Below are 20,563 nucleotides of genomic sequence, written 5' to 3'. Positions count from 1 at the left end.
CTGTGCAGTGGAAAAAAAAGGCAGTTTTATTTTGGTTTTCAGCAAAACAACAGCTAGTTATACCGTCCGCATCAATAGCCCACTTATAATTACAGCGTTCATAGTCTCATTTGGTAATGATCCCAGGTCAGGCATGTCAGCATTCTGATACCCACAGTGCCATCCCCTGCCAGAGGTTTCATTCCACCCACCCCAGGGCTATATGCTTCCCCTCGTGTGAAATTTATACAAAAATCCTCCAAAAAATAGTAGCAATGCTTTACACACATCCACAGGAAGGCGAGATTGATGCAGGCACCCGGAGGGCCAGGCTGTAGGTGGGAGCTGAACTGTCCCGGTTCCTGGGATGTTAAGGGGATTTTACAGACAACTGAACCGATGGAGAACTTGAAATGCTCGTAGCTGCTCATTTAACTAAAATGTCTGAAGGCTGTACTTAATTAGGGGATCTGCTGGGATGCAGATTTAGTGCACTGGAAGAGGCAAGACCCCTGCCTTTTGCCAGTTCTTTTAGCTTTAAATATTATTAGGGCTGAGTTACTAAAGGGAACCCAGAGGAAAGAACACTAATACTGCGTGCCAAAGGGAGTCTGTTTCTTCCCTGCAAAATTAATTTGGGCCTTATTAAATCTTCCCCCATAAGAGAGCTAATGACACATCACGGTGTGGGGGGGTGGGAAGGTCGTTTATCTGGTCTGGCCCTTGTCATGCTCTGAGTTACGGGGAAACTCTACCACTTCCCCAAAACCCAAACGGGATTTGTGGGTCTGGCATACGACAGTCAAAGTCATAATTGTGAACCTTCTGCCAGCTCTGGAGCCAGGCTCCATTTGTCAGCTTTGAGGTGGTGTTTCTTACCCAGTTTGGCTGTGGCAGGTACCCGGTTCTTGAGTGGGACAAGGCGATCTCTACACGTTTTCTCCAGCGGCAGCTCGCATTTTATGTGACGCCGGAAATTCTCCCTCAGAATAGACCGGATCACCTTCACGATGTTCGTCTTGTTCTCGCAGTCACTGCAAGGTTAAGAGTACAGACAACCTAATTTTCCCCTCTGAAGTAAGAAACCACTGGGATAAAATCTGCCTTTCTCCTTTCTGCTGATGTGGTTTAAGGTTTTGCAGCTCACATCTTCATGTTAGCCATTCTGCACCCTTGGTGTTTTGAGATCTTGGTTACTTCCCCTTAGAAAAAACACCCGGAAAGGTAACTTCTGTACCCAAGGATCACCCCTTAATGGTGTTTTGAGATCTTGGTTACTTCCCCTTAGAAAAAACATCTGGAAAGGTAACTTCTGTACCCAAGGATCGTGGCCTTTATCAGAAGGTGATTTCTGCTGACCCATTGAGAGTCTGATGAAATCAGTTGCGTTGCCCATATCATACTAGAATTTGTGATCATCTGGGCAGGTTGCTGACGGGGAATTACTGCACCAAATTCACTCCCATTTTAAATTCATAGAATGGTTTGGGTTGGAAGGGACCTTAAAGATCATCCAGTTCCACCCCCCTGACATGGGCAGGGACACCTCCCACCAGACCAGGTTGCTCAAAGCCTGGCCTTGAACACCTCCAGGGATGGGGCATCCAAATCTTCCCTGGGCAGCCTGTTCCAGTGCCTCACCACCCTCACAGGAAAGAATTTCTTCATAATGTTTGATCTAAATCTCCCCTCTTTCAATTTAAAACTGTTACCCCTTCTCCTATCACACTACACTCCCTGACACAGAGTCCCTCCCCAGCTCTCCTGTAGCCTTCAGATATTGGAAGGCCGCTATAAGGTCTCCCTGGAGCCTTCTCTTCTCCAGGCTGGACAACCCCAGCTCTCAGCCTGTCCCCACAGGGGAGGTGCTCCAGCCCCCTGAATTTCTATACTTTATGCAGTTACACTGGCGTGGTGCCTGGATTCACAGTGAGAGCTGCATTAGAAGTGCTGATGCAAAGGTCATGTGGGAGAAAATATTTTATATTATTAATTCTATTGATGTGATTCGTCAAATACAACCTCCATGTGAAGCTTACCTGCTGCACAACTGAAAAATTGTTTCTGGCCTGCCTTCTAGCTCTGACTTGGTGTGAATCAGTTCCCAGACACAGCTGTTCTCTGTTCCTGCACACGGAAGGAAACGTTATTTTTGTATATACTTCACAAAACCTTCGGCATCAGAAAGACCCATGTAGAGCTCCTCTTCAGAAGGAAGTGTTAACACAGGCATGGGTGGATCCACAGAAGATCTCACCCGAGGTGGAACCCAAAGGAAAGTCCCCTGATCTCTCTTGTTGCAGCAGCCCGGCCAGCGCTGCCTTTGATAACTTGACCTTCTCTCTTGGAGAGAAATGGCTTTCCCCATTTCTTAATACGTCTTGCTGCCTTCCAGCCTTAGAATGCCTTCTCCCAAGTGGACAAAGCACTAGTGACACTTCACAGGAGATGTAAAGATCATAAAGATCAGCTCCAAGAGAAAATGAAAACACAGGCTACTGCCACAAATCACCCAGTCAACTCTCCTACATCTGGGAATCACAGAATCACAGAATCTTAGTGGTTGGAAGGGACCTCTGAGATCATCGAGTCCAACCACAAAAAAAACCAAAAACAAAAACCCCAAAACACCACACCACACCAAACACCCACCAAAAACACCGCACCCACCAACTAAACCCCACACTCAACACCTCGCCATAAACCAATAACATTGGGCACTAGAGCATGCCCTGAAGAGCCATGTCTATATGTTTCTTAAATACCTCCAGGGATGGTGACTCCACCACCTCCCTGGGCAGGCTGTTCCAGTGCCTGACCACTCTCTCAGTAAAGTAGTTCTTTCTAATATCTAACCTAAATCTCCCTTGCCTCAACTTCACACCATTTCCTCTGGTCCTGTCGTTCGTCCTTTGGGAGAAGAGGCCAACACCTGCCTCTCTACAATCTCCTTTCAGGTAGTTGTAGAGGGCAATGAGGTCTCCCCTCAGCCTCCTCTTCTCCAAACTAAACATGCCCAGTGAAGACCCAAGGGTCGGCACACACACAGCATAAGGGTGTCACCAGGACAGCAGCCATGGTCAATCACCTTCCTGTTCATGGTGTCTGTTCACTGGGGATTGGCATTTTGTAATTCGTTCACATCGTTTTGCACCCTCCTGAGCTTACACAAGAAGCCAACGTACCAAATGAAGAAACTTCATTAATGCATCACACCTGTACCCCCTGAGTACAGAGACAACAGCAGACACTATTTTGTCTTCACCTGCCTGTTTCCAGAGGCTCCAGAAAGACATATAGAAGCAGCAATGTGACTGAATCCCGGGAAAGCATTCAATTCTAAATTATTAGGGATAAAAAGTGTTATTAAATTACCTGCTGTGTTCCCCAGTCGAACTTGAAGAGCAGATAAAGGAATCAGCCAACGAAATTTAAATGGGTCCAAGTCACCATAATTATGTGCAGCACGAGCGTTAGGAGGCTGCAAAAAGAAAAACAAGGATATTTCTAAGAAGTAGAAGTAAAAAAAGTGAGGGTTTTTTGTGTTACTCTTAAAAGTAACTGCCTCTGAAGAGAAACTAAATTCATGAGACTTTTTCCTTCAGTACCCTAATACGTGCTTGCAAATGTAGTTGAAGTGGTGATAGACACAACCTTTGGAATTTGTAATTGCTTCAGCTTTCAAAAGCACTTGTTTTTAATGGATAAAAATAATACTTTGCATATAAGTACTACTAGGGAACGAGCGTCCCGCGAAGGATCCTGCAGACTGTTGATTAGCAGAATACATTAATCACGTAGCTGCTGCTGCTACTTTTAGAGCCCCTCCATCTGTTGTGATAAGCACGGTGCAGAACTTCCCTGCTGGAACTCAGGATATACAACTTGTTACTTGACTTCAGCGTCCCAGTTTTGTAAATGGGGCCAGGGGAGGTCGTGTTAATAATAATAACCTTCTCCTTTCTTTCCAGGTGATCAAGGGTCTATAAACAGAGGTCTTTAACCTCCACGCTGCGTTGAGGTAGGACATGGGAACCGCCATCTGGAAGAATTAATGATTCCTTTATGGCACCTGACAGAACTCACATGGGGCTCACACAAAGATGCTGCCGCTTAATAAATAACAAAAAATAGTTATTGCTGCACAGACACTTGTTTTAGCTGGGATAGCTGGAATTCCAGCCTAGCAAGGGAAGGTGGCGTTTCACCATGATCACAGAATCACAGAATCTTCTAGGTTGGAAGGAACCTCAAAGATCATCTTGTCCAACCGTCAACCTAACTGACAAAAACAGACACCCACACAACAAACAAGAAGCATCACCATCACTAAACCATACCTCCCAGCACTACATCAACCCGTCTTTTGAACACCTCCAGGGATGGTGCCTCAACCACCTCCCTGGGCAGCCCATTCCAATGTCTGATGACCCTTTCAGTGAAAAAATTTTTCCTAATATCCAGCCTGAACCTCCCATGGCGTGACTTGAGGCCATTTCCTCTCGTCCTGTCGCCTGTGACTTGGGAGAAGAGACCGACCCCCACCTCTCTACACCCTCCTTTCAGGTAGTTGTAGAGAGCAATAAGGTCTCCCCGCAGCCTCCTCTTCTCCAGGCTGAATAACTCCAGCTCCCTCAGCCTCTCCTCATAAGATTTGTGCTCCAGACCCCTTCAACACCGGTGTGGTCCATCTCACACCACAGCAGGATCCTGTGCATAAACACCCACCGCCACCACTGAGGCCACACTTACCATTTTCTTTTTCAGTTTGTAGTTCTCCTTATACACCAGTATGACAGCCCTCTTAAAAACTAAAAAAAAAGAAAGAGAAAAAGGAAAACAGTTAATTACAGGTGTAAAATTCAATGAAAATACTATCTTGGAGAAGCTGATGATCGTAGTCACAGGAATGCAAAGGACGAGATAAGCAAACGGGTTGAAAAGCACCTGCCCCGTATTAAGATGACAACTGGGTTTTTCATCCTACACTTGGCAGGAGTCTTGCCTCAGGTTTGGTTCTGAACATTGAGGATGAAGCCATTCTGCACCTTTATTCTGAAACTACCAGCAGTCTGTCTCCTGTACATGAAACAGCCCTTCATACAGCAGATGGAGGTTAGATGTAAAGCTTCAGGTTTTTGTTTTGTAATTGGTGGACGTTTTCAAGCAGAGGGACAGGCCTGTAGCAAGACAGGGCTGTGAAAAAGGACATGAGTTCTGTTCCTGCAGTTCAGCATTGGCTTAGTGGGGAACTCAAACATCTCAATTCCTGCTTTTCCACCTGCAGGAATTCTCTGGCTTCCACAGCACCCAGCTGGAGTGTCTCACTAACGTTATCTAATCTTTCAGCCCCTGGGGAGGAAGGGATGTATTCTCTCTCATCGGTAAGGAGGAACAAAAATATGGGGGCATTGAAGCTGCAGCTGAACCCAGGGAAGGTTCTGCAGAGCAGTCCTGGAACCCAGACCGAACTCAAGGGCAGTGTAGCTCTATCCTTGCTTATGCATCCAAGTTTCCTTCCCCTGGAAGAGGAGAGAGGGCCAATGGCATGCAGTTGAGTTTCATCCCTAAATGAAGCGATAGTGAGCACAGCATTTACCCCAGAGCTTGGCAGTTTCCCTCAGTTCCACACATCAGGTGTGTTTTCTAAGGGTTTGAAATGAGAATAAAGCTGGGTTTCCCAAGTGGCAGACAAGTAGTCTGCCATTCATTCCTACGTGTCCTGCTGGGAAGTGTCTGGCATTCATGGATCACTGTGAAACTTATCCAAGGAACCTGTTTGTTCTTCTGTTAGAAGATCCCCTCCCCTAGCCTGTCGTGCTTCCCAGATAAGGAATTTGAATAAGAAACGTGTCTCTCATCAACCTGAGTTGTTCTGTAGATGTTTATCCAATAACATTTAAAAGGAATGGACAAGCGCCTAAGATGTTTCACTGGAAGATTTAATTACTTAGGCAATTATTAAATGATTAATCATATATATACTATTAAATAAAACTCTTGGTTGCATGCTCTCATTTCCACATTCATTTCTCATGTTAAAATAATCTGGACGGAGATTTTGATGCAGTAGCTGTAAAGCAGAGGTTAGCCTCAATTCCCCAGAGTAGAATAAATCGCCGTTTTCCTACCAGCCTCCTTTGAAAGCTTGGCTTAGCAGATTTTTCTAAAGAGAATATCTTGGAAATCACTGATTTCCGTAGTTTACACATAGGCAGGAGAGCAGCTGAGGCTGGTTCAGAGAGCAAACAAACAAATGGAAACTTTTCACTTCTCATATTATGAAATATAACTATGTATATTTTCTGGTGGCTACAGAGAAAGGAGATGGTGGCTTTTGCCTTGTGAGAAGACTTACTGTGGTAATCTTTAGATTTGAAAGAGCAGAGAGTCATTAAGGAAGACACTTACCAAACACTGTAAGTTCAAGATCTTTTCTTGCTTTGCCCAGTGATGGGAAAGGATTCAGCCAGGAAACTGTAGAGTGCATCAGAAGTTCTCCCATGGAAAGCTCTGTCACCTATATTAAATTATAACAGCAGATAATGTAAACAAATAGTATAAACATATACAGTAATGCTGTGATTCACATGGGAGTTAAATGTCAATGAGTACACATCAGTAACTTTAAGGATCTATGTTTTCTGTACATACAGAAAGGCAGAGAGATCTGTGCTACGGGAGGAAGTGTGAGTAATTCCCTTTTTAAAATAGGCAACAACTATAAAAATAGTATAATATCCCCTAAGTTATGGAAGCTGGATAGGATTTCTTACTATTTATAACTTAGAAGAATATTAAGTTGATCTCATGATCTGTCACTTGCATGTAGCCAGTTATGAACTGGCTGATTTATTAGCTGTAAGTATCTTTATTTTCTATAGAGTAATTAGTATTAATGCCAATGGCGGAATTAATGGAGGTCTCATACTCTGAGGCTGCTTTCTTCTGTGGGACACAAGTAACACTGTGAAGAAACTCCCAGACTGTCAAGTTTTGTTTCACCAGAAATGATGGGAAACCAGGCAGCCAACGGGGGCGATTTGGGTTTTACTGGGAGGAAATAAAACAACCGAGCTGACGTTTCTCCTGTCTGATCTTCACCTTTACGGATTTGCTGTGCTTAGTAACCGTTTGATGTAGAGAGCTAAGTTGAGACCCTGCTGCCCCAGTTTTGGGAGGTGTGTGCACACAGTCTGTTTAACTGATGGGTTTTGCTCTGACAGATACCCGTGGATGCCTCAGCACTGCAAGTGTAGAGAATGGCAATAACAGACCTTCATGTGAAACCCCTCAAATTGCCATTTTCATTTATACGGGTGAAAAAAAAAGACCTTAAGAATTTAAGAACTCTATAGCATAAAATCTGAATGCCTTGGGGCATGGATAATCTCTGCAACACTTGAGAAGAGAAGGATTTTTTTCTATGGGGCATGGATAATCTCTGCAACACTTGAGGAGGATTTTTTCTGCTGAGAATTATGTCTGCTCCTGCTTGCAATCCCTGTCAGTCCGGAAGGCGGCTCTGGCAGCTGTCTGAAAATTTTACCATACCCTACTGACAAAAAGGAACTTGACAGGCAGATATGAAATGAAAGTCAAAATATTAAAGGAGAACGGAGGAAGCCCAGCACAAATAAGTTCCCAAAAGTACCTCAGGAAGAAATAGAACACCCAGTGGCAGGCGAGATAATGCTTCAGGAGTGAATAAAACATGTTCCTTCTCTTACCTCCTTCTCTGTTCCACTTTGATCTGCAACCAGTTGGTCAAATACAGTGCCATAATCTTCATATATCTTCTGCATCTCGTTGATGTGACTTGCTACTTTTTCCATTGCCTTCAGCGCTTCTGTAGGGTTTAAAAATTTCACAGACAGCTATGTAATTCAATTGTATTTTCTAAACGTGACATTTTTTAATGAATTCCACTTGAGGCAGGCAAAACGACACACTGTTCCTGAGGTTTGGCGAACAGAGTTCCAGCTTTCCATCAGTGCTTTCTGGCAGCAACAGCAGAAGGTGTGCTTCCTGCTCAGAGTAAGTGAAAAATGCTCGTCTGGTGTTTTAAGTGCCTGAGAAGGCTGCAATAAACATTGCGGTGATGAGCCCCCAGATGTATGAACATCCCCATCAACATGATAGTAAACACTGTTAGGTTTTACACCTTGTATATACAGGGCCACTAGGGTCTCCAGAGTTATCTACACCCGTACTAGGGGAAGTCACCTGATGAGCTTTAATAGACACTAATTGCATTTGGCTTACCACAGAACAGGCAACAAAATACAGTGCTAAATCGTACAAGTTCCTCATGGATTGCAACCACTTGCCATTGCCAGCTTTCATTTCCTTTCTGTGTTGCGTTTTGTTTGTTTGTTTTTTTAAAAGCAAGAATGACACTAGATCTCATTAGACTTTTGTGCTGATTCAGAAAGGAGTTGGAGAAGGGCACTTATTTTCTCCAGTCCTGCCAGCTCTTAATGGGTCAGCCTTTTAGCAGTTTGGCATCAATCCTGACCTGCACGTAAGTCACCCCCAGCGCGGTTGTAAGGGCAAAGAAGCATTACGAGAAGCTCCCTTTGAAGTCAGTAACAGCCTCACAACTTTTGCTGACAGTGTATTTTGTCTGCATCTATTTTGTTAAAATGACAATCAATCCATAAAACACATCTCCAGACTTCCATCCACCAGGTGCTGACAGACCTGAACTGGAATTTGCCAGGGTGAAGTCTCAAGCATGTGAGCCTAGAAAAGCAATCAACCCTAATATATATTAGACAGACAAGTCTTTCTAGGTGGGAAGACTGCAAAGCTTTGACACAGATCTCTTCTATTCAAGCAAGAGTGACAGCCAAACCTCAAACAACTAAAACTTCCTTCTGTGGCATTGTTAAACTTTGTCACATTGCAAGAACTGAGTAATAACCACAAGATGGAGCTTTGGACAGTGTTTCCCAAGGCGGGGTGGGAGAAAGCACTGCTATGACCTGACATGCTCTTGTGCAAGAGCTCAGGAGAAAGACCCCATCTGTCATGGCCAAATCCTGGCCATATCTACTTCTCAAAGGGATTTGGACACACCAAGCAGGACCTTTTGCTAAAAGCACAAAAAAGCTACTTATTATTTTTAAGAAGAGAGGAAATCCTCTCGAGGTTTTGATGAATTCTGTGACATCTACCAGGAAGGCTACCTGCATCTTCAGAAGGGACTGGAAATACAACTTAACTCATGTTCTTTCCCGTAGAAGAAAGGAAGACGTTACCTGTCAAATGATAGTGCTCCTCACTCTCATTATCTGTCAGAGACACCAGCTCTTTTAAAAGCAGAGGGTATTTTAGCACTCTCTGAACAGGCTTTATGAGATAGGACTCCAACGTAGAAGAGTGTTGCTTTGTAGGATTTCGAGCGTCCAGAAAGGCCTTAAAGGCACTATCTGTTTTGGCTAGATGTAAAGAAGAGAGTTGGTCAGTTGAACATGGAAGTCATAGAAGGTGCAATAACTTGAAAGCACGGAACTGCAACTTGTAACCAGCACCAAAAAGCCTCACCCTTTTCAATACTTCAAACAAAGTAGTTTACACTATTCATTTCATAATAATTTCCTGCATTAAATATCATACATAAGGGCTAAGAGAGCAATTATATCAAGGTGACTTTATTCCTCAATGTAATTTTCCCACTGCACTGCAGGCTGCTTCTGCATCAAATTAATGAAGCGACAGCAGAGGAAGTAATTCCTCAGTTATTTTGCCATTTGTTGCTTCTTTTTGGAGTATGAACTGGATCTGCAGACTTTTGAAAGATGTTTCTGTAGCTACTCAGGCTACTGCCTGGATGTTACAAAAGGAATCTTATCCCTTCGGTTCTATACCATATTCAGCTGAACGACAGATCTTTGCTTTTCCTATTGAAAGATACCTGATTGCTTTGTCCCAGGATTCTCTGCAAGTCGAGAAGATTTGTTACAGCAGTGCTCTGCAGTTTAAAGTCACGCAAATGAATTACAATGATGAAGACAATAAATTACCTCTCTCAAGAACTTTCTGAACTTTGATGTGGTTTGCGCAGAAGCCACTGTACAGCTTGAAGTGGTCAGCATAATACAGAAAGGAGCCTCCGAGGGAAAACAGCAATTTCTGAAATCAGCACAAGCAAAATATTAATCCATTGCTAGAACCCTAAAGAAATGTTCAAGCAGATAACACAGAGGCTTAACGCTGAGATTATTTGCTATTTTTCTATACATATCCTATGTTTATTTATATATGAAAAAATCATGAATATACTATTGGTAGTAGCTCCAGTTTCTGTATTTTTCTGGGCATAGAGTTCAGCCTCTTTAGGCAAAGGCTGCAATTTTCTCTGTTCTCCCTGAGCAGGTAAGACCCCTGCAGACACTCTGTCTTCCTCTATCTTTCAATCAACAGACACATAACAGGGTATCTTGTGCTGGGAAAAAACATGAGCAACAGGAAGCAAGGCACAAAAGTGCCAAAGCCCGAAGGGACAGTGTGAAACAAACACAGAGGATTGCTTTCCAACTGTTTCCCTTCTTTCAGGCAGGTGGTAATTACAGGGCACCTCCAATGCTCTTGGATGAAGGGGAGGTTGGGAAGATGTGGGAGGGACTGAATCACGAGGGAGATGTTTTTAGAAAAACGCTTGCCAAAGCAAAGATAAGAAAGAGGAGTAGTGAGGGAAGAGGAGGGGGAGGAGGAGAGCAGCCTTCTCCCCTCTTTTTAATCAATGTTTGCTCCACAAAAGGCAGCAAGTGTCCGGGAGACCTGCCAGCAGTTTCACCTGGTCCTGTGGCAGTTGACTCCATCTTTGGGGAACCTACTTTTTCCAGTTAGGGCAGGTCCTGCGTGGTGCCACCATGAGCGAGACAGCACAGCAAGGGCACAGCCTACAGCCATTTACACTTTGTAGGCCCTCTTCTTGGACCTCACAACAAGGGCAGCTCATGCAGCACCTACAGACTCCCAGTCTGTAGTGGGTTAACTGGGCACGGCAGGGAGGAGCGCAGGGCAGAATTGAGCCCAGTGACAATAACTTTTCTACAAAGGAGTTCTGCATCATAAACTTCGCTAGCTTGTAGCATACTCAAAGTCTACTCTGCATCCTCCATGTTGCATCTTCTGCCATGGGAAGGAGGAGGATAAAACCATGAAAAATAGCACTTATAATTCACTGCTGAATAGATGTCTGTAATCCAAAGTAAAGCTTCAAACATAAAAGCAACCATATGAAACTTAAGAGTTCTTAAAGCCAGATTTTCACAAACATTTGCAGGCACACTAACAAGTATTAAATGATGAAGTATTTACCCGGAACTGGGATGGCGTTTCCAGTGTATTAAAATCTGAGGAAGAAGTTATTCCATCCTCCAGGGTCTCCAAAAACACCTTCTGGAAATCCAGCATTTCTGGCAGGCTGCCGAACAAGGACTCCATCTGTGAACAACATCAGGCTATGAAGTACAGCACTGCATGCACCTAACCCTGCTCTTGAGAAAACAATCTACTAAGGAGATCTGACACACAAAGAGGTTGCAAAGGATGGTAACATCTTCACTGATGCTTTTCAAATGGGTTTTATAAAAAAACCCTTACACAAAAGCAAAGACTTCTTAGGAGTTACGTCAGAAGAACAATTACCATTTTAAAAAAAGAAGTGATGCACACACCAGACAGAAAGGCACTGACTGGTGTAATTCCTATTGTTATGTTCGCTGTTTGCTTTTTCTGTCATGCTCTCAGCAGTGAAAAACCCAAACGCCAAGGTCTTAACCCATAAAGGAATGAAAAGCACATCTTTCAGTTATTCCCTCACCTCATCCTGGGTAAGGAAGGTTTCATTTTGAAGGGGCTCCAAGTATAGCTCGAAGAGGCAGCTCAAGTCCTGCAAGAAACAGAAGTTAATTCACTTTTTATGTAACAGTTGGAAATTGTTCTTTATATGACAGCTCTGGGATAGGGGCAATTTTCAGGGATGAACTAGAGATTACAATTCCTTTTCTATAACAGTTACCTGCATGATGTTAGCACTGAAGTCATTGCTAAATTAAAGGCAAATTTATTTCAGTGTAATGTTCCTGTTTCATCTTTAAGGCTTTACAGCTTGATTATAACAAATTATATTTTAGTATAGCACGAGGAGAAAATGTTACAGATGATGGATTTCTAAAGAGTCCACCTTTATGAACAACACCGAATGTTTTAATCATGCATGTTAGATAAACCATATAAATAGCCACTCATTTAAACATCAACAGTAATATCCAGAAAGACACGTAACATTTAAAAATCCTATTAGGTATTAATGTGTTTGGTTATGTTGTTGTGGGGGGGATGACACATGATTAGGACCTTTTTCAGCCATTTCTTTGAAGAATTGGTGCCCCTTTTGAAGACCTACTATCCCACCCTAAAGCATGATGGCAGGGCTAGGGTCCACTGCAGGGCTCTCTGACCGCGAGGAGAGAAACAGCAGAAATTCTTATGGAGAAGGAATAACGAGCATTTCCCTGAGAATGCCATAACGAGCATGTGCAACCTGCCAGGATTTCACCTGATGCAAAATTTCACGCACATCAGTGACCTCCATGCTCATGCCTTTGCTCAAGCGACTGATTCCTCTATAAGAAACACACAGGGGAGTTCATGTTCTGTAAAGCTTCCTCAAGCTTTAAAGCATATGGCTGTATTAGTGTATTGGTGGATGTAATAAAACCAGCTGACTGAAAGTTTTTTCTTTTCTTTTCCAAATACATTATTGCAGCAAGTACCAATATCTGTAAGTATGTGTTTGGAGATCCAGCAAAGTAGATGATTCCTCCTTGATGGATGAAGTCAATGTCAATGAATCAGTGTCAATGAAATCAATGTTTTCGTGTTTCTTTTGGCATCCAGTCACATGAATTTGGGGTTTATAAAAAGAAGAGACATACATCTAACAAATTATGGACTTATCAGTCAGAGGAGAAATAACATATGTGTGATGCTACAAACAACTGGAGCGGTGCCTTTTAGCTTTGCTGATTCGAAAATAATTACGCACAATTTTCCACAATTAAACCTTTTTTCTAATTTGTAGGAAACCTTATTCTTTTCTTCTACCAGATTTATTTTCGTCTTGAAAACTATGGAAACATCCCCTGGAAAACCCCTATGTTAACATACTGCAGGTTTCTACTCCCCACAAATTACTGGTCTCCAACATAAATACAAACTGACTAGAACTAAAGCTGCTAGATCAAATCCTGCAGCTGCTATTACAGGAGCAAACCTGTTGAAAACAACAGGAACAATTAGATAAGTGGACTTTGTAGGTTATGGCCCTTGTAGAGGGCTGGTTATACAAAGGTAAGCATGAAGTAGGTTAAGACCATCCACAAATCATGGTCAGCCTCAAAAACAAGCCTGTAGCTAGCCAGATTTTTCTTTTTAGTTTTTTTTTTGTACCTTGACATAAGATTTCTCAGTGTCCATAAGTTCTTGGATGACTTTCCTCAATCTGTCTGCATCAGAAAGGTGGCGAGCCAGTGGCCGTGGAGGTGGATCCTGGTTGTCCTTCTGTCCTTCCATACCGCTTGTCTGGACTTCTTGGAAGTTTCGGCACAAAGCGCTGATCTGTTCTGCACTCTGTTAAATGAGAAGAAAGAGACAAGCAATGATGTTTTAGAAAACAAGCTGTACTGAAATTATTTTTAAACTCCTCAAATTTTGCTCTTGTTCCAAACTGGAGGGCCAGAACATGCCATTGATTTTTGTGAAATACGTATCCTGATAGCTTTGAGCGGCATCAATTTATAGCAGAGCCAGATCACAGCAGTAAAATGAAAATTTTCCAGTGCAAATTATTTTCAGTCTTCAGATACAAGTTTGTGGGATGCAAAAGCTGAGAGAACAGTTGGATATACCATATATTTTGCTTCTTATGACACTAGCACCACACTGTTTTCCATCTCTCTTATTTTGCAACAATCACTGCATCAAAATAGAAAGAATTAGTAGATAAAGATCTTTTACGCATCCAAAATAACTGTTTTATTTGTCATCTGCTACTGATATTGCATTGTGTGTGTTTTTCAGACAACGAATCTTGGAGCTGAAGGTTCAGATTCCAATGTCTTGGGTTGTCAAAAGATATTTAGATGCTTCCTCTCCAAGAAGACAACTACATATGAAGATTTTTTGCTTTCAAAAATGGTGATTCTTTAGAGGAATCAAAAACATGAAAAAACCCAGAAAATTTTCAAGCAAGGTAGAAATTGGAGATGGAACAACAAGAGTTAATCTAACAAGGCAAAAATGGAAAAGAAAGAGATTTTTCTGACATTACGAAATCGTTACGGAGTTCATTCTTGCATGACCATCACTAGTACCCAAGAGCAACTTTTGCAGGCAATAATCTTAATGCTTCGTTTGAAAATTATTCCACTGTTCTCTTTCTTATACGATGCTTTCCTGAAAGCTAGAATATCACTACTGTTACCCAGTTCTACCTTAGGAGCTGTCAGTATCCACCTCTTTATACTGCATGAAACAATTCTTCTGCAGAGCTTCTGTCTCTCAGTCACTTTCTAAGGTACTGGACAATTTTGTACGCTGTGCCATCTATTATCTTCTACTTAGTGAGTGCATTCAAGTGAAGACTACACGAATGCCGCTTTATTTCAAGTGGAAACCTTGTTTCAGTGATCTCGTTTCAGTGAAGAAATTATGACATGAGCTCATTTCAAAACTGTCGTAATCTGTACTAATTTATTCCACGCGCTGCTTCAAGTGGTCCTTTTTGGATCTCCCGATTCAGCACTGATGAGCTGTGCAGCAAGTTCCCCAGCACACTAGGTCATCAAATGAGCAATGCAAAAAGCATTCTAAAAGTGAGCTAAGGTACACAAAGCCTTGCTGCAAGGTGAAGGCTAAATGCACTAACAATATTAAATCTCAACTATTCATGTGACACAACACAGGTGCATCCCTCACACCTCTATGACGGAAATAAATGTTAAAATGACAAATATTTGCCATGGTGTCTATATTACTCTGTAGCTTCCCAGCCCCCAGGTTTGAACAATACCACCACGCTAAAAAAAAAAAAAAAATTAAGTTACTTTCCTCACTAATATGTGCAACCAACTCCCACAATCCTGCATAATGACAGCTTGCAGGACTATGAAATTTAGATACATTTTATATTCACAACATTTATTAGGAACTGACAAAAAGCAACGTAAATTGAATGGTGTTTGCTGGAATCACAGCTGCACACCGATGGAATACATTTAAAAATCACAGTCACTTTGTGCCACTAAAATTAATTAGGGTTTTGGAAATAAATCGCAACTTAATTTAGGAAATGTAGGGGGAGGGTATATTTTAAAGCAGCTTCTAAATAGCTGAATGCCAAAGTACTTGAGTTTTGTTTTCTTTGTTTCTGATGTCAGAAAGTTTCATATTTGTATCAGAATGACTCAGATTTTATGCTCTCTACAGCTCAAGGTGCGTGTGGGCAGCTTGATTTACATCAACCTGATGCCTGATCAAGGACACCGGATGAAGGATATGAGACAGCCTATTGAAAGCGAGTCATAAACACCATCATCAGGCACAGTTTTACAAGGAGGAGTTAGAAGTCCTCTGTTCCTCCTCAACCACCTTCGCGTGTAGGCAGGCAGACATTGGAGAACATGCTATGTCCTCCATCTCCTTCAGTTTTGGGGCCAGAGCTGCATCTGCCACCAAGGACCACTGGATAAGAAAGCATATGGAAATAGGTGATACTCCTCAACATAAATACTATTTGAGCACCTAAGCAACATATTTTGGTGTTGGATGTTGTTCCTCCGAACTGGCCAAGTCAAAGGATACCTCTCGGCCATACTGTTGACAAGTAGTGATTTTTTAGAAACTTTAGGATGTTTCTGAACATACAAGCACTTTGTGTTTTTCAAGACTGGCATTAAAGAAAAAGATCCTTGTCCTCCAGTATTGCTTGTAGGCTCCGCTCCTTTCCCACAGCTTTGCTGCTCTCTGTCCTTCCCTTTATGGGAGACTTTCAGACTGTGCTATATCCAGACCTGGTTCTTATTCTGTGTGTCCACTGTGGCATTTACATTTGGGTCAAAACAAGTATGAAATGCTATTTGATCACAGGACAGAAGTATTTGACATTCACTTCTACACATTGCACAGACCATAGAAGATGCAGAAACACATTTTGCCAGGGAAACCACAAAGTGTACATTAGGTTCTGGACCAACAGCCCAGTATTCATCAGAAACATTACAAAGAATAAATAAAGAGGAATAAAAACTATTTTTGCTTCATATTTCCTCCCAAAACTTCCTTACCACCCAGGTTGGGATCTTCATCTTTTTTTCCACACTGCTCTGGACGCTACTTTTGCTTCCAGTGCCTTTTGGCTGTCAGTGCCCTTAAACCAAGATGTCTCAAGAGGAGCCCCAAGTTGACACCATAACCATGAATTAAGGTGGAAATTAACCCTGAGTTTGCTCTGACAATGACACTGCAATGGCTAACACATGCAGATTTGACTCTCAGATGCATTGGGTAAACTGCTTGAGCATGCAACGTCTTTCATTTGCACAAGGCCAAGACTGTCTGTGCTTAGCAAACGGTAAAAAAAAATGTTTTATGCCAACCTTTATAGCATGCAGCTCATCAGAATAACAACATTTAAGTTGGTGAGAAGAAAAGCCCAGATGACTGACTGTGGACAAGGTTGCAACGCAAATGGGTGCAGAGAAAAGCTGGAGAGTATAGAGTGGAAGTAACTAACTTTCTCCAAAATCCATCACTTGAGCTTATGTGTGCCACTTCCAGCAACAGGAGATGGCAAGCAGCTTCAGCTTGCCTTTGGTACTGAACAGCAGACAGATAAGGTTAAAAATCCAAAAATTTAGACTAAAAGTGCTAGATTTGAATGGCAGAGTTGAGATAGGCAAATGGTGCTTATAAAGGGTTTATAGAAAAAACAAATACGTGCATTCCAGAGAGAATGAAGTTAAGCAGCACTGTGCTGCTTTATTGGCCATTTTCACAGATTTTCCAGCAAAGCTGCATAAACCCTTCTACAGACCTCGCAGTCAGGGGAAGCAGCCTCCTGCCTCATGCTCTAAGAAAACAGAAGGATGTGTGGAAGCAGCCTTGAGAAACTTTTTGTTTTCATCCCTGCGTGTTTGCAACTCACAGTTAGGTCCTACATCCTTTTGCAGGGAGAAATCCCTGTGAGTGAGTATTGCTCACATTAACCTTAGAAAGGAAAATTCTAGCCCACATAACTGTCAGCTTGACCTATAGCAACCAGCCACCACTGTGATGCTCAGCTTGTCAGATGAAGCACATTCCATTATCAATAATACCCCTGGTAAGAAATATTAGAGATTATTCCTTTAAACTGAACAAAAGGATACTCTTGCAAAGAGAATTTCTTTCTTCCTTGCAGACAAGCATATCATCATTTGAAGCTGTGCTATCCCCACCAGAGTTAAAAATCTCCATAAAATTAATTGGTGACAGAGCAGAAGACATTAATCAGAAGTGGTTAAGCATTAGCGCAACAATTTCATGGCTACCCTGTGACTTTCTACTGAATGATACTGATTAAGCATAAACGTTGCACAAGGTCAATTAGTGTTACGGTGTCTCTGCTCATTGCTGTTTATTTTACCCTCATTTATACACCTCATGTACTCCATCAGTCAATAGGGGTTTGTTTGAAAAAGTGATGGAAACAAATATTTTGAATGGGCTTAGAAAACTCTACAGCCCAGGAAAGACTCCTTGGGAGGGTTAAAACCATGCCTTTTCAGATTCCTGTACCCTTGAGCAGGACACTGACTTCATGTACAGGGTGATCACCAATCCTTTGAATTCCTTATCCAAAGAGGAAGCGCACTCAGAAGACATCCTGCAGAAACAGATTAGTCCTGTACCCTCTAAAAACCGACAGCTAACAGATCAGCTCTGGCCAGGGTATGTATTTCCAGGAAGACTGCAAGAGGAAGCGCACTCAGAAGACATCCTGCAGAAACAGATTAGTCCTGTACCCTCTAAAAACCGACAGCTAACAGATCAGCTCTGGCCGGGGTATGTACTTCCAGGAAGACTAAATGCACCAGTTAGCAGAAGAAATACAATTACATGGGATTTTGAGAAATGAACGACTGGCCAGAGACCTTTTTACATCCCTCACTCTACTCTGTGAAGAAGGAAAGCTTTTGGAGATGTCCATCACTTTTCCTTTGTGTTAGAAGATGCTTCTCTCCAGAACAAAGGCAGCCCTAACAGCTGTCAGGTTTTTTGTGGGTCCATCAATCTCTAGACTGCTCTGTCATCCTCAGACTGGGAAGTACTTTGTACCCAAGCAATGTAAAAGGCTAAAAAGTTGCAGGCTGTAACTTCCTTGAAGACCTTAAAGACTGAAAAAAAGTTGCCCTATGTTACACACCAATACGGTATGTGCACTTCTCTAAATTGCTTATTGAGACTGAAAAAAATCATCAAAGTTTTTCTGAAAACTGCCATATGAGATTTTCCCCACAGGTACCTGGGCAAAACGCCGCTCAGCTTTGGGCAACAGAAGCTAAAAACAAAGTAGTAGCCTTGGTCACCACTTATCTTCTGGTCCTTCTCCTTTCTTTCCCAACTTCAAGGCCACTCAGAACAAGAAACTGTTCCCAACTGACACAGCTGAAATTTCAGGGGTCTGTTTTGTTTCACAGTGTCTCTTGCATGTCTTTTAATTAAAATATTTAAAACATTGCTAAAGGAAGGATTATTTTTTTTAAAGTGCCCACTCAGATCCTTTGTAGCAATGAAACTGTTCCCAACTGACACAGCTGAAATTTCAGGGGTCTGTTTTGTTTCACAGTGTCTCTTGCATGTCTTTTAATTAAAATATTTAAAACATTGCTAAAGGAAGGATTTTTTTTTTTTTTAAGTGCCCACTCAGATCCTTTGTAGCAATACACCAAGCATAGTCAGAGTTATGCTTTCAGGAGGGAGAAGCAACCCCTCTACGCTGCATTTTGAAAAGCTGCCCTACCAGAGCAGACAACAGGGGAGGAGTTAAGGATAAACTGTTGTCTTTGAGCCAGAATTTCCCTATTTCAGGGACATTTACATTAGCGAAGTCAGCCTGTTCCAGTAATACGAGTAGGTGTCACCAACCTTATTTAGAAGTCTCAAGTACAGTAAGATGAGGGGTTGATGACCTTGTAACTCCTTCCCGACAGCACAGGCCAAGGCCTGAAAGGAGGCTGAACACATGGCTGTGTAAAACAGTGAAGATTTAGCCCACCTGATGTGGGGCCTGAGCTATTAATATGAATTGCATGGTGGCAAATCTTCCCTCTCAGCTGCCACACAGAGAAGCCCATCCTTCTCCTTGGGTATAGAGGAAGAACCACTGGTGACTTAGGATCTGGACTGACACACGAGTTATAAACCAAGTAATGCAGCAGGGATCTGTGCCCAAGAGCCTGCGTCGACCATGTCCCGAGGAGCAGCAGCTCCCCCAGAGCTCATAGATGCTGTGCTCAGCATCTCTAAAATCAAAGACGCCTGACCCATCGTACGCCAAAGTCAGAGGCAAAACAAAAATCAGTTCCAGCACAGCAGGTTAAATCCTGACCATACTAAACATAAAGATGAGAGCATGAGGCAAACAAACAGAGAGGAACCTTTACAGCCCAGGCCACAAAAAGGAGACTCTTGGCAGGTAGTATTAAAGCACACAGAGCAAATTTTCTCAAACCCTGAACTTGTGAAAATATTGTCATTTTCTCCTTCCCCATGTTCTTGTTCTGATGTTGCCAATCTTAATGCAGAAGGCTCAAGTATTTTTCTACCACCTGTGTAATATATTTGCAGCCTTCTTATATTCCCCCAGCAGTGCCCTGATTATGTATCTATTTTCCTCCCTTTTTCCACAATCCTGAATTATTAGTCACAAACCAGAGAAACAGTTAAAAACATTCACGCTGCAGTTATTTCCACAGTTCCCTGAAGAATCTCGTTTTAACATCCCACTTCTTGTCAAGATCTGGATCGTGACTTCGTCCCTTCTCTGACAGATGCAAGAAATAACTGTTGTGCTTGAGCCCAGCAGCAAACGGCGCAGGCGACCAGCCCACCCTTCCCTCCCCCAAAACTTCAAAAAAGCTCCAATCTTTCCCCGTGCACCGCTCTGGATGCAACTCACCCACCACTCCCCAGAATCCATGATTTGCTTACCGATGCTGGGGTAGATGCTCTTTATCAAGCACAGACAGGCTGGTGCAGCCCCCCATCACCCACCTTAGCCTAATTAAGTGGCATCCCCCCCTCCCACCCCCAGCTTAACCCCACGCCGCTGCCAGGACTCACCACAGAGAGCATCCTGTGCAGGGAGCCGTACGCTGCTGCTGCCTGCTGCTGGGTTTTGCGAGCCAACGCTAAACTCTTAGCTCTGGTTTTACTCCTCCGGAAGGCGGGCATTGTGGCTTGTGATTACAAACTTTGCCAAATGAAAAAAAAAAAAAAAGAAAAAAGAAAAAAGCCCAGCGCCCCCGGC

At 42.7% G+C, this 20,563-nt stretch overlaps 1 protein-coding gene across 4 annotated transcripts in view; it reads right to left on the bottom strand.

The window, feature by feature from the left end:
* The window catches only part of TIAM2 (T-cell lymphoma invasion and metastasis 2), a 112,326-nt gene that overhangs the window by 1,382 nt on the left and 90,381 nt on the right, over positions 1 to 20,563 (bottom strand). For 3 of the 4 annotated variants that reach the window (XM_014950658.1, XM_014950659.1, XM_014950661.1), the window contains 11 exons: positions 13,444 to 13,623; positions 11,813 to 11,881; positions 11,308 to 11,433; positions 10,008 to 10,116; positions 9,243 to 9,422; positions 7,710 to 7,828; positions 6,391 to 6,499; positions 4,732 to 4,790; positions 3,355 to 3,460; positions 2,019 to 2,106; positions 859 to 1,013 (listed from right to left, as the gene is read on the bottom strand). In XM_014950658.1, coding sequence (XP_014806144.1) covers positions 859 to 1,013; positions 2,019 to 2,106; positions 3,355 to 3,460; positions 4,732 to 4,790; positions 6,391 to 6,499; positions 7,710 to 7,828; positions 9,243 to 9,422; positions 10,008 to 10,116; positions 11,308 to 11,433; positions 11,813 to 11,881; positions 13,444 to 13,623 — 1,300 coding nt within the window. Of the gene's footprint in view, positions 1 to 858; positions 1,014 to 2,018; positions 2,107 to 3,354; positions 3,461 to 4,731; positions 4,791 to 6,390; positions 6,500 to 7,709; positions 7,829 to 9,242; positions 9,423 to 10,007; positions 10,117 to 11,307; positions 11,434 to 11,812; positions 11,882 to 13,443; positions 13,624 to 20,376; positions 20,512 to 20,563 lie in introns of those variants that run through there. The other variant, XM_014950660.1, reaches the window with a different exon arrangement.

Source organism: Calidris pugnax, unplaced genomic scaffold (assembly GCF_001431845.1).
Source record: "Calidris pugnax isolate Ruff unplaced genomic scaffold, ASM143184v1 scaffold24, whole genome shotgun sequence".
NCBI lineage: Eukaryota > Metazoa > Chordata > Aves > Charadriiformes > Scolopacidae > Calidris > Calidris pugnax.
Note: the sequence above shows the minus strand (reverse complement) of the source record. Positions and strands in the feature narration are given on the sequence as shown.